General features: G+C 36.7%; 1 protein-coding gene across 1 annotated transcript; it reads left to right on the top strand.

The window, feature by feature from the left end:
- Nucleotides 1-5,599: 5,599 nt before the first annotated feature.
- Nucleotides 5,600-14,397, top strand: LOC144434412 (uncharacterized). Its single transcript, XM_078122863.1, has 13 exons — nt 5,600-5,627; nt 6,181-6,362; nt 6,867-7,017; nt 7,911-8,065; nt 8,425-8,560; nt 9,799-9,894; nt 10,538-10,665; nt 11,254-11,342; nt 12,028-12,187; nt 12,632-12,739; nt 13,153-13,311; nt 14,048-14,143; nt 14,324-14,397. The coding sequence occupies exons 2-13, from the start codon at nt 6,186-6,188 to the stop codon at nt 14,387-14,389; spliced, it is 1,521 nt and encodes a 506-aa protein (XP_077978989.1). The 5' UTR covers nt 5,600-5,627; nt 6,181-6,185; the 3' UTR covers nt 14,390-14,397.
- The last annotated feature ends 1,248 nt before the right edge of the window (nt 14,398-15,645 follow it).

Below are 15,645 nucleotides of genomic sequence, written 5' to 3' on the forward strand. Positions count from 1 at the left end.
GGATTGTGACAAATAACTTCCACTGCAAGTATACCATGGGGCGAAGGCTATGGAATCGTGTGTGTCCGATAAGATGGTTGCTATGAGTTGATGAAATGCAAGAACAAGTAACTTGTACAAACGACAAGGGCATCTACCGCGTGAAATGCTTTAAAGTCAATACATATGGACGTGTACTACCGATATATTTGTTTATATTAAATGGGGGGGGGGGGGGTTATGATATGGTCCTGTATATTGTGTATCACAGATAAGGAAGTCTGTCTTTGTGTGTATGTGTCTCCACCTCTCTATTTGCCCGTCTGTCTGTCTGTCTGTCTGTCTGTCTGTCTGTCTGTCTGTCTGCCTGTCTGTCTGTCTGTCTGTCTGTCTGTCTGTCTGTCTGTCTGTCTGTCTGTCTGTCTGTCTGTCTGTCTGTCTGTCTGACTGACTGTGTGTGTGATTGAATTTGTTAACTTTTGACAAGTATGATATTTGCATTCGGAAAGTATACCATGGACAATAATTTATATATATATATCAAATAATGCATCTTTCATTGACATTGTGAGTTCCTGTATCTGACAAGAGGGCGCGTTATCCAGATTGGCAATTTCCTGTTCACACGCATGTAGAAGTTAAAAGACTTTAATTCAGTTGCCTTGGAAGATTCTTAGTCAACTGAATAACTCGAATGTGTTGAATACACTATTGTTAAATTCCTTAAAATCTCAGACCACTATTTCTATAGTGGTCTGAGTTAAAAATGAGGTACATGAAGGTAACTTTCGGGAGATAGAAGCTGACCCTTACATATCAGTACGGTGACCGTAAACTGATGGCTTTATGACATCATACTTAACCATCAATCTCTATAAAAGTGACATATTTAGTAGTCATCGTTATTGTTGGTGATCACATGCACATTATATATGTTACAGAGTGAAGACTTAAGCAGAACAATTGCTGTAAATGTGGACTATATCGGGACTTTGGATTTTGACTTGGAAAAGCTTGATAAGGAATTTGCCATAAAGGTAAATATTGATTTGTCCTCATGTCTCCATTGTATGTATGTATGTATGTATGTATGTATGTATGTATGTATGTATGTATGTATGTATGTATGTATGTATGTATGTATGTATGTATGTATGTATGTATGTATGTATGTATGTATGTATGAATACAATTATATATATATATATATATATATATATATATATATATATATATATATATATATATATATGGTGTAAGAATCTAGGACTTACTACATATTTTACAGACTATATGTATACTACTCTACACGGCTTTCGGAAGCAATGTTTTAAATTGGATATTTCAAGCCTTTATGTTTAAAAAAAGACGTGTTAATTTTGTATTTCATTTCCTCCCAACAGCAAGGAGTTACAGCAACCCAGGAATATTTGAAGAGGCATATCATGACAGAGGCGAACTGAACACACTTTGTTGCAAACAGATTGATATCTTCAATCGTGATTGATTGATTGATTGATTGATTGATTGATTGATTGATTGATTGATTGATTGATTGATTGATTAATTGATTGACTGGATGATTGATTGATTGATTGATTGATTGATTGATTGATTGATTGATTGATTGATTGATTGATTGATTGATTGCTTTCTATTACAACGTGTCTTGTACTAACTAAAGGAACTTTAAATCTGGACATGAACTAATTCTAAAATCGAAGCAGTATAAAAATGCTTTAATGAGAAACGGGAAGAGGAAATATTCAAGAAATGAAAAAAAAAATATTCGAAATATTAAAATCAAATAATCATGACAGCATATTCTGACACTAAATGTTTAAATCACATATCCATAGTTATTGAAATATGCTTTATAGCGTTATAAATACCCGTGTACTTGGGGACTCTTTCCACAAAGTTCCATCTAGATTAATTAATTTTAGAGATCTTGCTAACAAACAAACAAACAAACAAACAAGCAGTTGTCAGAGCATACTTCTACCGCCAGCTCCTGTTGACGGAAGTGAGGTAATGATTTACGTTGAAAAGAATACAGTAACTCAATCTCTATTTCCGTTTTTGTCAGCGATATATACTGACACCAAATAATTTCAAGTATCAAAAGCATAGAGATAAGTGTGACTTCAAACCTTGAAACCGCATTTTTGTAAGATAAATTTAACACTGAAATTGTCAGATAGTTGTATACCTAAGCAAATACGAACTGAAAGTGGAAATGAAGAGAGAAAATGGAATTGAAAAATGATGTAATTATAAAATTATGTAATTATATTTGATATGCTTGTACAATCTACATTCATTACTCAAAATTATCATATAATGGTTAACTCATTTAGCATAGATAAATCTTGAAAACAATTGGATCAGATTTCATCATACAATTAGCAGGGTGCGTTTTTTAAAAGGAAAACTACAATTTTGTAAAATTTGGCGATTAAAATGCAAGTTATGCAAATTAAGTAAACAGATTCTATTGGTGACATGAGCCTTTGATAGGTATAGAATCTAACACTTTCTGCTGTGTGTAATATATGCCAATTAATTGTTGTACCTTATATGCATAAATTTACTCTAAAATCATAGGTCACATTGAATTGTTTCTATTCAAAATGCTTTGTGTAGTAAGAAGCAGTCTTATTTAACTTCATTCCATTGTAATGGGCGTATCATTTTTAATTATCACTAAGCTATCACATAGTGATAGACATCGTGATGTCGGTGCGTTCTTCACTGACAAACAGTAGGTGAAACTCTACCTACACAACACGTTAAGTGATTTTACCAAAACATGAACAATTCTACCAAAATCTGCACATATCCACTGAACTAGTGAAACGACAAATTTTGTGAAGTTTGCCATTGATGTTATGTAATCAAAATAGACCATATTTATCAGGACTAATCTACTAACTAAAGTTAGTAAGACATGTATCAGATGTTCGTTTTTCAAAGAAGTCAATGGGAATAAAATAATCAGATAAATAAACCAATGTATATACTACCATTATTTCTGAGCACGTGTTCTCTATCTATAGGATTTAGAATTCCAATGACGTTTGAAGATGGAAAAGTATATATACAACCATGACTACAACTGGGTAAATGACTGGTGTATATACCTACAGACGATATCATTAAGATGTGTTTTTATTTTCTCTCTTTTTATACCTAGGGCAGCAATCTTATATTTTATAACTTCTCTGGGCTTGTTGTGAGATTCTACAACGTTACCTCATGTTTATGCACTGTTCCATGAGACTCGTAATGTCGTTTTATTTTGTATAAGTACTGAAAATGTGGACATCGTATGCTAGCGAACATTGCATCGCATCACTCAAATATACGGCGGTTTCCAGAAGTCCTGAAGAGGGAACAAGCGTTCAAGAATGTCATCATCAACCAGATGATTACTAAAGAGTCTGATTACCACCTGTACAACGCAAGCGTTACCAACAATGAGCAAGATTTAGAGAATAGCCATGGGGAATAGCCTACAACTTACAGTTTTAAACTGTAACAATATGATTTTCGTTGTCCTTGGGCAGTTGTAGGGGAGGGGTTATTGACTGGGGACAGTTGTAAGGGGAGGGGCAATTGACTGGGGGCAGTTGTAAGGGGAGGGGCAATTGATTGGGGCAGTTGTAAGGGGAGGATTAATTGACTGGGGACAGTTGTAAGGGGAGGGGCAATTGACTGGGGCAGTTATAGGGGAGGGGTAATTGACAGGGGCAGTTATAGGGGAGGGGTAATTGACTGGGGCAGTTATAGGGGAGGGTCAATATACTGGGGGCAGTTGTAAGGGGAGGGGCAATTGACTGGGGCAGTTATAGAGGAGGGTCAATATACTGGGGGCAGTTGTAAGGGGAGGGGCAATTGACTGGGGACAGTTGTAGGGGAGGGTCAATATACTGGGGGCAGTTGTAGAAGAGGGGCAATTGACTGGGGCAGTTATAGGGGAGGGTCAATATACTGGGGGCAGTTGTAAGGGGAGGGGCAATTGACTGGGGACAGTTGTAGGGGAGGGTCAATATACTGGGGGCAGTTGTAGAAGAGGGGCAATTGACTGGGGCAGTTATAGAGGAGGGTCAATATACTGGGGGCAGTTGTAAGGGGAGGGGCAATTGACTGGGGCAGTTATAGGGGGATGGGCAATTGACTGGGGCAGTTGTACTAGCACCATCTAATACAAATCGAGAAAAGTGTATAGTAGGCCTAAATCATCTACTTCTAGTCTAATTCCTATACGGCGCGTTATGATTACTACGATCCGTGAGTGGAGGTGATGATCGTACTAATCGTAACGTGTCGTACAGGAACTAGATTAATTATCTTCCTACAACAGATGTCGTCAGTAACTTTCATTTCCCTCCACTCCAGTGCCTCACACGTTGTCACACTTTGATTCACTTTCACATTCTTACAATAGGTGAAATTTTCATATCATGGCGATTTAACTTTTTGTATGAATTATGTGTCTTACTTTCTAAGCGAAAGTGCTGACATTACTCGCAAACAAACTTTTAAAACACTGCCATAAACCCAAAATGTGTACTATCGAATCACTTAACAAAGTCGATCCTACATCGACCCTCAGATCAGGTCACCATTATCATTTAGCTTCTCTACTGTGGTCATCAAAAGTGCAACCGTTATGGTTCACCGTCACATAAAGTATCTGCCGCCTACGCTGTAACAAATTGTTGACGACCGTGAATAAATGATTGTGCATATGCTGGGACTTGTTAGTCAGACTTAGAAGGAAAGATTGATCAGACGTCGACTGGTAAGTATCATAAAACTAAATCTTCACTATTTAAGAAAAAAATAATGTAGGGTATTTTATATGTGCATCCATACGTTATACATAGAGCACGTGAGAATCACAAGACGTCTTCACTTGCTATGGTTTGACACAGAAAAGGAATAAATCATGCTCTGTTTAAATTCTTAAGCTAAAGACGCGCATAGCTGTCTTTGATGATGTATTAAAGTGAAAGCTGCGACTCTCGACTCGTTCCAATTGAGACAGTATATCGTAGGCACATGCGGCTCCTGCCTCGGCCCTCGGATACGAAGGGTAAGACTGTCGTTTGGAAAGCAGTTGATTTTACTGAGGCGTGTTCTTGTATGCAAAACAAGTTCCAGAGACTGGAAACCTTCCACAGGTCACATGCGTTGGTGAAGCTTGGTGTCCGTCCTACCTCCATGATGTGAGACAGGAAAATTTAATGAAAAAAGAGAAAAAACAATGACACATAACAGAGGATACAGTAATTTACCTTGCAGGTAGAAGATACCTCCATACAGTTATTGGTCTTATATTCAAATTGCATGGTTCGCTAGTGGCAACAATTCCAACAAGACCAAAGTCTTTTATCTTCAAAAGTATAAACTGACCGGTGATCGTAATACTGTCACAGGATACCTCCATACACAACATGGTTTCTTTGTAGAAACAACACTCGACCAATCGTCATCAACGTATATTATATTCAAAATTAAACTGGACGTCGGGCGATGAAATGAATAGACGAACTACAAAATAAGCCCCGCCCACATTCTTCACAACACTCAAGCTAGAAAGAGCAGCTAGAAAGTGTATGGAGGTATCTTCTACCTGCAAGGTAAATTACTGTATACTCTGTTAAGTGCCATCATTTTTTTCTCTTTTTTTTCATTAATTTTTCCTGTTTCATACCATGGAGGTAGGACGGACACCAAGCTTCACCAACGCCGGCCGTGCACAGGTACTGCGAGCAGGAACTTTTAGTACTGAAGTTGTGAACTTCACGCAAACTCCCATGGTTTTAAGCTTATCTAAGGCGGGGTTTCGGAGTTGGGGATTTTTTTCAGACCGTTTCAGTATTGGTAGTCAATCGCATAAATAACAGATATTTTAGAATATTTCTGAGTATTTAAGTTTCTTCACTGTCGTTTTTTGAATCTTTTACATTTTTATCAAGCTTAACTGGATTGTATATGGTAGACTTTTATTACCTATAAGCGCGCCATAAAAATGATTTCTTGGTCGACAAAATGACTGTCGACCTTCTTGTTTTATTTTACCCTCTAGCATAAAGACAAAATGGTAGGTACCGAGAAACTGAGTTGCATTACGGAAGACAACATAGTAATAAAATGAACTAGTTGCATCTTATATTTAATATTGTCTAGTAGAAATCATGGCTGCAAGTACGTCAACAAGTATGTTTTCGAGTGGTCCCCTAGAAGGAATGTTTACAGAGGAAGAGATATTCACAGACGAATACAAAGAGATAGCATCACGGGACTATCCATTTGAAAACCTCGTCATGGAAGGTGGCGGGGCAAAGGGTATCGCCTACGCAGGAGTATTGAAGGTAATAATAGTTACAATGTGTAACAGACCATTACCGTAAAATAAATGGCATGTCTTCGTAAAATGCCATATCTTCTTTACGGCAACTGCAGAGCGTTACCTGTTGTGCAAGAGTGGGAAAAATAATTCTGGTTCATGAGACGGTTAGAGATGGTGTACGATCTTTCTATAAATGTGTTGGATGCACACGATATATTACTTTCAATAAGACACACTTGTCTTTAAGTTAGCTAAATGAAGGTGCGTGTTAATTAATATGATTAGTAATCTATGTTCTCTAATAGCATGGAGAAATATAGAGTCAACTAAAGTAAAATAATTAATGAATTATTTCAATTGATTTTCATGATAAAAATGCTAATACAAAAAGGAGGAATATATTGCACACAGGGAGCAGGGAGCTGAAACGAAATAACAGGAAAGAAAGAATACTATTAACATACCTCTAATCACAATTGTATTCAAAAGATTGATATGAACTCTTCTTAATTCCTGTAAAAAACAGGTACTAGAGAAAGTCGGAATCTGGCAAAAATTGAAACGTTATGGAGGTGCTAGTGCCGGTGCTATTGTTTCGTGTTTACTGGCAGTGGGATATAGCCCTGATGAGATCTCCACTATCATCTACAATCAAAACATGGAGGAGTTAGCAGTTGGTAAGACTTTGATGACCGTTTAGATGAATAGTAAATGCAAGACCATATTTTCTACTACAACATTGGTTAAACACGTAAAAAGAATACCTCTTTTTTAACAGAGCTTATATAACTCTGTGGGCGATTCTAGAACATTTTCGCTTGAACTCACAAACTGTGTTGTCTGTCTGTCTGTCTGTCTGTCTGTCTGTCTGTCTGTCTGTCTGTCTGTCTGTCTGTCTGTCTGTCTGTCTGTCTGTCTGTCTGTTTGTCTGTCTGTCTGTCTGTCTGTCTGTCTGTCTGTGACTGGCCTGTCTAAATGACGTATTAAAGTGACACAGTCTGTACATAACTGGTGTTCATTTTCAGCTTCAGTCAGTGTATAAAACACACATACACAACACGCATTTAAACCTAATAAAGATCAAATCGCCGTCGATGCACCATAAAATGATAAGATTATGTTATTGTTTGAGTAAACACTACGATGTTCTTTAACTGAGGATAGTGGTTTTCGATTTTTTTTATCTTGAAACTTGAGGTGAGTCCTACCACTTGCTAGACACTGTACGACACGTGATGAGAGGTATATATGCTAAAATATTAAAGAAAAGTGATCCTCGAGAACAATCAAAGTTACGTGCTGTTCCCTGCTTTTAACTGACTCTCAATAATTTACCAAACACCACTTGCATTTCCCTATTCTTCTGTGCCAATACGCTTTCATATAATTTCCTTATGCAAAATGATATGCTGTCGTGAGATTTTGAAATTTGAATGACAAGACTTGGAAAAGTATATTAAAGTCGTCCAAGAATTGTCATCACTTTACACTACGTCACAATAATTTTATTTGTAAATATATAATTTAAAAATCTGAAACATTTCATTTTTTCTTCGTAAATCTTTTGCAGACAACCCTACAAAGTTGGGTGAATATATTCATTTCATACCACATCTTAAAAAATTGTGTTCACATTATGGATGGAATTCTGGAAATAAATTATATGACTGGCTTGGTAAGGTGATAGAAACCAAAACAGGAAAGAAGGATTTGACCTTTCGAGAGGTAACTACTACTTTTTTTGAACTTGTGTATATTATATGTTGTTGATCTTTTCTCTGTATCTGCATGTATTAGTCTTCTTGTTCAACGAAAATATGTATATGGCTTACCAATAAAAAACAGAATGATGAAAACGCTAGATACTACACAGGGATATAATGAGAGTTACGAGGCGAACGGTGTATCTTGTGGAATTACACAATAGGAGGTGACTGACGAGTATGTTTCAACGATGGTGGCGCTGTTACATTTAGTGGGATTGAGGTATACAAACTTAAAACGTGTAAATGGACGTCCATTCATCATTTGAAAATAAATGCAAAACATACATTTAGAGATAACCTATCAAATGTGTCTTTCAGTTGTATATGGACCATGGTAGAGAATTATGTGTTATAGTCACCAACGTGAGTTTGTTGACCGAAGAGTATTATCACGTGAAAACCACACCACATGAATCTATACGACATGCAGTTAGAATGTCTATGTCTATACCAGGTGAGATTTGACAATATTTTACCCATAAATCTCTCTGATTTGTGCTGTCGGGCTTATCCTTGAAATGAGACATATCTCACCTGTATACTAGAGTTTTGTGAAAACATTTATAACATTTTCGAAGAATTGCCACGCGCGAGTTTCTGACTAACCATATTTATCGGTTCAGATATCAAAGTTTTATTGTAGAAGGAGATAGAAATTTTGATAAATTTGCCAACAGACTTTCTTGAAAGACGTACGGAATATTTGCAAGAAAACTATGGTAAATATATGCATATATTATGACTTGACCAAATATATCTGAGAAACGAAATAAATTTACACGTCAAGACTTCTTATACAGACTGACTACAAAGTTGGTGATACTTCATAATTAAAAATGTAATTTATTCTAATGGAAATTTTGGAATTTTCTTTTGATTGCTAAACTTAATTCAGGTACATATTACTTAAACATAATTGTTTTGCTTAAAATGTCAAGAAATATGGGTTGTTGAGGAAGTCATGAAATAAGGAACCCCAGTACGCAAATCGGAGAGAGTTATGATACGATACTAGTATTAGGCTTTGACCTTTGACACTTTGTCCGATATTTGTTTATTTACTATGGGAGTAGATAATGTACAATATATAAGCAACCTTAGTTAGATAAATGATACCACATATGACTTGTTTGAATTCATTAGACCATCACAATACCAGAAAATACTTGTGTAGTTTGGAGACTGGTAATAAAAAAGTAACGACAATAGTTATTAAAAAGTGTGTGGGATTTCTCCTCTTTTCTATTTTTCAACATCGTAAACCACAGTCCTCTATACGGCCGTCCGATACGTACCCGCCAAGAGGTTCAGATGGTTGCTTCACAAATATGTGCTCTGGCTTGCGAGAATGGTATTTCTTTGATTTTTTTAAATTTTGTTTGTTTGTTAGTTAGTTAGTTAGTTAGTTAGTTAGTTAGTTAGTTAGTTAGTTAGTTAGTTAGTTAGTTAGTTAGTTAGTTAGTTAGTTAGTTAGTTAGTTAGTTAGTTAGTTAGTTAGTTAGTTAGTTAGTTAGTTAGTTAGTTAGTTAGTTAGTTAGTTTGTTTGTTTGTTTGTTTGTTTGTTTTGTTTGTCATAAACGACATCTCCGAATGTTAAAAGGGGCTATTGGTGACAAAACAGTGTAACAATAGTGTTGCTGTACTATCCATAGTAAATTAAAGTACACGCGCGCTGTGTTTTCATTTTTTCAGTGTTTTTTGAAGCTGTGAAAAGTCAATCTGGAGAGCATCAAGATTTGTTTGTGGATGGTGGAGTGTTGGATAACTACCCTATTAAATGTTACGATGGTGAGATACTTGACCTCTAAAGTTTATTTTCCTTACGGAGTGTTATAATCCATGCCTGTTTCTCCCTCTCTTTTTTACGTTCTATAAAACTGTTTTAGTTGAATTTTCAAAGCTCTCAGATTTGCTGTATTAAGTCCTTAATGAGAACTGCCCAGTACGTCCGCGTCTGTCTGTCTGTCTGTCTGTCTGTCTGTCTGTCTGTCTGTCTGTCTGTCTGTCTGTCTGTCTGTCTGTCTGTCTGTCTGTCTGTCTGTCTGTCTGTCCGTCCGTCCGTCCGTCCGTCCGTCCGTCCGTCCGTCCGTCCGTCCGTCCGTCTGTCTGTCTGTCTGTCTGTCTGTCTGTCTGTCTGTCTGTGTTCAGCTCAGCATCACCCCGGAGTGGCTACAGAAATGTTCTTTGTATGTGTCCGTGTATACGTCCATCTATATTCAGCCTTTATCAAATCTGACCTAATGACGTCATGTCTGTTTGAAACATATATTTAAATTTGATGTTCGATTAGAAAAAAGCCTTACATTTCTCGCCTGCCTCAGTACATTGTGTGGTTTCAGACAATTGCAATGACAAATGCTATAAGCAGCAGTATTTATTTTTTACATCTACATGACTTTGTGTATGTTGTTTTGAATTTCTCGTGTATTAGGTTGGTGGTTGTCAATGGAGATTAAAGATAACTTCATTGCAAAATTGGATTTGTCTGACCTAGACAAGATAGCACTACGTCATGATAGATTTGGTAGATACAACGAAAAAACTCTGGGTGTTGTACTGGTGAGATTGTTCAATTATAGCCTCACTCACACTTATGATAACTTTGATTTAACCAGATAGTGCCAGATGCAAAACAGTATATATTGGATTCGTACTTGTATATCCTACTTGTAGAGTTACATTTTTACCAATTAATAGTGTAAAATAACATGACCTTTAATTTTGAAGTAAGTAGATTTTCTAGGGAACGTCGCCTATAATTTGTGCGGCCCATATTAGTACGTTTGAAATTAGTAAAGTGATTGAGATAAAAGAAATTGTAGGGTATCCATAGCAACGAACGGGAAAGTGTTGTCTTACTCATAAACCTTACTCGTCACTCAGTAAAACCGGATGCTCATCATATATATATAGTAAATGTACATATAAATGACAACCTGTTAGTAAATGACTATATCAACGAAGCCAAGTTCAACCTAGCAAGATGAGGGATACTTGTAACAAAACTAATATTTGCGGTGTGGTATTCTACAGTTTAGGTAATGTACATGCAATATTTAAGCGAGGTCTTTAGTTTGAGTAAAATATGTTGTCAAGTACATCAAACATTCTCATTTGTACGATTTCTTTATATTTCAAATTCTTCAGTGTGCTCCATGCGCAGAGGGTGTGTACGACCAACGGTTGGTTGCACGTGATAAGGACCCAACTCCTAGACCTGACACGCCATTGGCAAGGTAATTATCTGGGTTTCCTCGTGTGTACAAAAGAAAATACAGATGGGGAACACGGAACGACATGTTTCTTGTTTGTACTTAGGCGAAAACAATTATTGTGTGTTTCAGATAACACGGCCTCAGAAAATAGGGTAGATAGGTCGGGATTTTGTCTTTTTAATTGTTTTTATTTTTGATAAATATTGCTTCGACCCAAGACCAAATGAAATGTCGGTCAAAATACTGTAATAATTTGATGAAATATGTACAGGTATCACTAGGGAAAGAAACAAACGTGTATGAAGGTAAAGAAGACAAAGAATGTCTTATTTTTGTTTGTTTTAATTGTTTAAAAAATGCGACTTAAGCGAGGGTCCGTTGGGTTATCGGAAATACACATTTTATATATTTTGCCTTATAATGCAATACCTCTTCCCTCTGACGTCACATCTCAACTGAGTATTGAAACAGTCTCACCGTTTTCTGCACAAGACATGCAAGAAACGTGTGTATATCTGATGGACTATATATACATTACGGTTACCTTACATTCTGAGATGAAACCAATTTCTGGGTTCATCAAATGAAGCAAAGTCCACCTTTGAATCTTATTGTTATCGTGGCGGCCCAATATTTGAGTGACGAAGAGTTTCAGCGTTGTAAGAAATGACCAGTGTGCTGTCACATTTATTGTACTTTTTTGTAGAAAACAGAATGAAAAAGATAAACGGTCTAGATTTCCAAGTGATAAAAAAGAAGAGGAAATTCTGAAGGCATTCAGTGTGTTGATGAAGATACTAAAGAACTGTTCTCTAGATCGGTCTCTGGCCATTGCTAAAGATGATCTCAAGAAAGCTTTGACAGACGTACGTTAATTTACAAGTTTAGCGAACAAATGAGCTTTAGTATTGTTGTATACTTCTTACTATTCTGATCGCTGGCAGAATTGTAATCAGGAATGAAATCAAACTGTCCTGATAACGGAGAGAGAAATGTATACACAAAGTTGACAAAATGATAGAATGTAGACGTCCAGTTTGCATATTTGAGAATTTGCCAAAATAATCAAAAATAGTTAACACAAAATAAATGTCAATCTATAATATTATATATACATAATAATTAATAGCGTATTTGCAGTAGATGCGCCTCATCAGTAAATCAAGTTGCAATGTTAAGTCTGATTAAAGAGAGGACAGATACCTATATTTATATTTACGTATTGAGGTACGTATTTCTCTGATTGTTCTTGCATTTCATGTATCCATATTTTACATTTATTTCAACTGAATACCCGGTTTCGATGAAAGGCTGCCAAAGATGGAACATTAAGCACTGAACAAGGCAGACTCATTTTTGGACCGAACTGGGATCCGTCGTCTGCGGTGAAAGAACTGGACTTCGATAAAGATGGCAAGGTAGGCTTCTTACTCTGGTTGGTGTTGACTATTGAAAACTACCTATAGCTGAATAAGGTGATCTGACCAGTGTTGTTTCTAGTCAACTGACAGCAAAGTAAAAGTGACAGTAAAGTATCTTTTGGTTATCTGAAAGTTCAAAGAGCAAGTCTCCTCACTATCATGCTTATGGTTTTGTGTCGCAAATCACGTCGCTGTTATGTTTGTAAGCAATAGATAAAGCATTCTACAAAAAGGTGAAATAATCATAGTTGTTGGGGAGAGAGAGAGAGAGAGAGAGAGAGAGAGAGAGAGAGAGAGAGAGAGAGAGAGAGAGAGAGAGAGAGAGAGAGAGAGAGAGAGAGAGAGAGAGAGAGAGAGAGAGAGAGAGAGAGAGAGTAGCAATTTGATGTGTCACTGGCATTCTCTTACAGATAACTTTCGACAGGTTAGTGAAATTTGCAGAAGAACGAGGACTTGCAGCCAAGAGCCGATTCGTTGGTCACGCTCGTGCAGACATTGGAAACTTCCGTGAATTTCTTGAGACATTCATGAACACTCTGACGGTCAACATTCAAAGACTCTATTTCAAGGTAATCTATTGCCTTTAACAATTCAACGCACTGTTATTTGATGTATTTTACTAAAGACTAGTCACATGACTTGAGTGACGTCATGGGCATGGAATTCAGTATGTGATTGGTCAGGTAGGTCGCAATTCAAATCGATGTATGAAATAAAAGAGAAATAAAAGAAATAAAATCTAAGGTAAAATGCACTACAGAAATAAAACATCTGAAACTTTTGCCTTTTCTTGAATTCAAGTAAACTCAAACAAAGTAGAACTATGTGGGGGTTATCAAGCATTTCAATAGAGAAGAAAATGATTATAAAATGTATTAATATTATATTTCAAAATGTCCTCCAAACACTGAAATTGCTATACAGAAAAATATTATATTTACAAGGCTGTAAAATGCCAGATTTTTGAATGATTCGTGCGTATTGGTCCCCAAGGACAGTCAAGCTGGATTTCCATTGGTCCCCAAGGACAGTCAAGGTGGACTTCCATTGGTCCCCAAGGACAGTCAAGGTGGACTTCCATTGGTCCCCAAGGACAGTCAAGGTGGACTTCCATTGGTCCCCAAGGACAGTGAAAATAAGAGATGTACCCCAACCAAGGCAATAGGCAGACTTCCATTTTGAATCTCGATTCTTAAAGGTTGTAATATAGATCTCCATGTATTTTCTTAACAAATCGCTGTTGTCCTTTTGGTCATTGTACACTGCATACATTAAAACACAACAATATGTATCTTTGCTTTCCAGAATAATGATCTCAAGCGCACAATCGCAGTTAATATCGATTACATTGGAACTTTGGATTTTGACATGGAGGCCGCTGACAAGAAATTCGCCATAGCGGTAATTATTAATTATATATACTTTATTACTAGTTTGTCACGGTGGAGTTTATTAAGTATCTGTTGGTTTGACAAAAATACAACCTGAGTCACAACAAAGAGATTTGAGTTTGTTTTCAAAATCAGCATCCATTAGGCATAATTTCTGGAAATATGAATAATTTGAATTATCTCTCAACAGCAAGGAACGAAAGCAGCATGTGGTTTTCTGAAGGAGTACCTGGAAAAGAAAGATGAGGCAACCTAGGCAGAAAAGGATATTTCGTATACAAACACAAATCTAATCTAAATAGACCTGACGAGGGCTATGCATACAGAAGTCTCTCCTTACCTTTCAGCTCTAACCTGTAGTAATCCGATCTTATATTCATCGTCACAGGGTGTGGAATGTAATTAGATTTACGGTAATAATTATGTATTCGGACAAGGAACTTGAATTAGGGGAGGGTCACATTGAAGAATTAGAGGTGTATGGTATCACTCAAATCTTCAAATCTTCAGTTTAAAGAATCGCAATGTCAAATATTTTAAGTTCTTATACGCCTAGGGAGCCTCCAGTAATTGCGGGGATTAGGGGTGTCACGTTTTGCAAATCGGTCCTCGGAGAGGACTACATTTTAGAAAATAGAAATTAGAGGAGGGTCATATTTTACTTTGACTCATTTTTATCTAACTTTGCATTATTTTGTTATTTTGGCCTGATCCCACTGCTGCCACCGTGCATCGGTTCCAAATCCTACTGTTACCACATCCCACCACAGTCACGGTCACCATTGTAAAGTACAGTAATAATCCCATCAATCGACCGGATTTTAATAGTTACGTTTTGTTTGTGGTCGAATTACTTGATTTATGAAAATTAATTTGCAATTTTGCCAGTCGAATTGCAAGACGTGACTGAGTCAAACATTCTAATCAGTTTTCTTCTTCACCAATTATTTTTAAGTTTCATTTTTACTTAGGATTCGTAAAAATAAAGCTCCCCCGATTGGCGGTTATATTTGGTGGTCAAAATAAAAAATAAATACATTTATTTTGTTATGGTTGAAATGCAAGTATTAGAAAAATACTTACATTTCTAACACTCTGAGGGTGATCGATTTACAAGAGCAGTCGAACTGATGGGATTATTACGATAACATCAGTGAAATGCAGTGAATTAACTGTCAGTTGTGGTGTGAGGAGAGAGCAGGTCTCACAGTATTAAGGGGAGAACGTGGTGGAGTGGAGATGTTGACCTCAGTCCTGAGGTTGTCAGTTATGTGCTCATCTGGTCTTTGGGAGTTCTGGTCTTCAGCTCAGACAATTAGATCCAAACACGGACATTGATTGTATACAAATTAAAACACAAATTCACTGTGGTGGTATTAGTGGGAAACAATAAATGCCTTTAAAAACTATCAATGTGGTGGGATCTTACAACAGAAGAATTCCCCGTCTCTAGTGGGATTGAACCAAGGACCTCCTGACTACTAATCTTGAGCTCTAACAACGTTAACTACG

This window comes from Glandiceps talaboti, chromosome 4 (assembly GCF_964340395.1).
Source record: "Glandiceps talaboti chromosome 4, keGlaTala1.1, whole genome shotgun sequence".
Lineage (NCBI taxonomy): Eukaryota > Metazoa > Hemichordata > Enteropneusta > Spengelidae > Glandiceps > Glandiceps talaboti.

What these genes read in the sequence shown, in the direction of transcription:
- LOC144434412 (XM_078122863.1), top strand. Translation starts at nt 6,186, where the DNA reads ATGGCTGCAAGTACGTCAACAAGTATGTTTTCGAGTGGTCCCCTAGAA. An exon ending in CATGGAGGAGTTAGCAGTTG is followed by an intron (nt 7,018 to 7,910) that starts GTAAGACTTTGA and finishes AATCTTTTGCAG; the next exon opens with ACAACCCTACAAAGTTGGGT. An exon ending in AGGATTTGACCTTTCGAGAG is followed by an intron (nt 8,066 to 8,424) that starts GTAACTACTACT and finishes TGTGTCTTTCAG; the next exon opens with TTGTATATGGACCATGGTAG.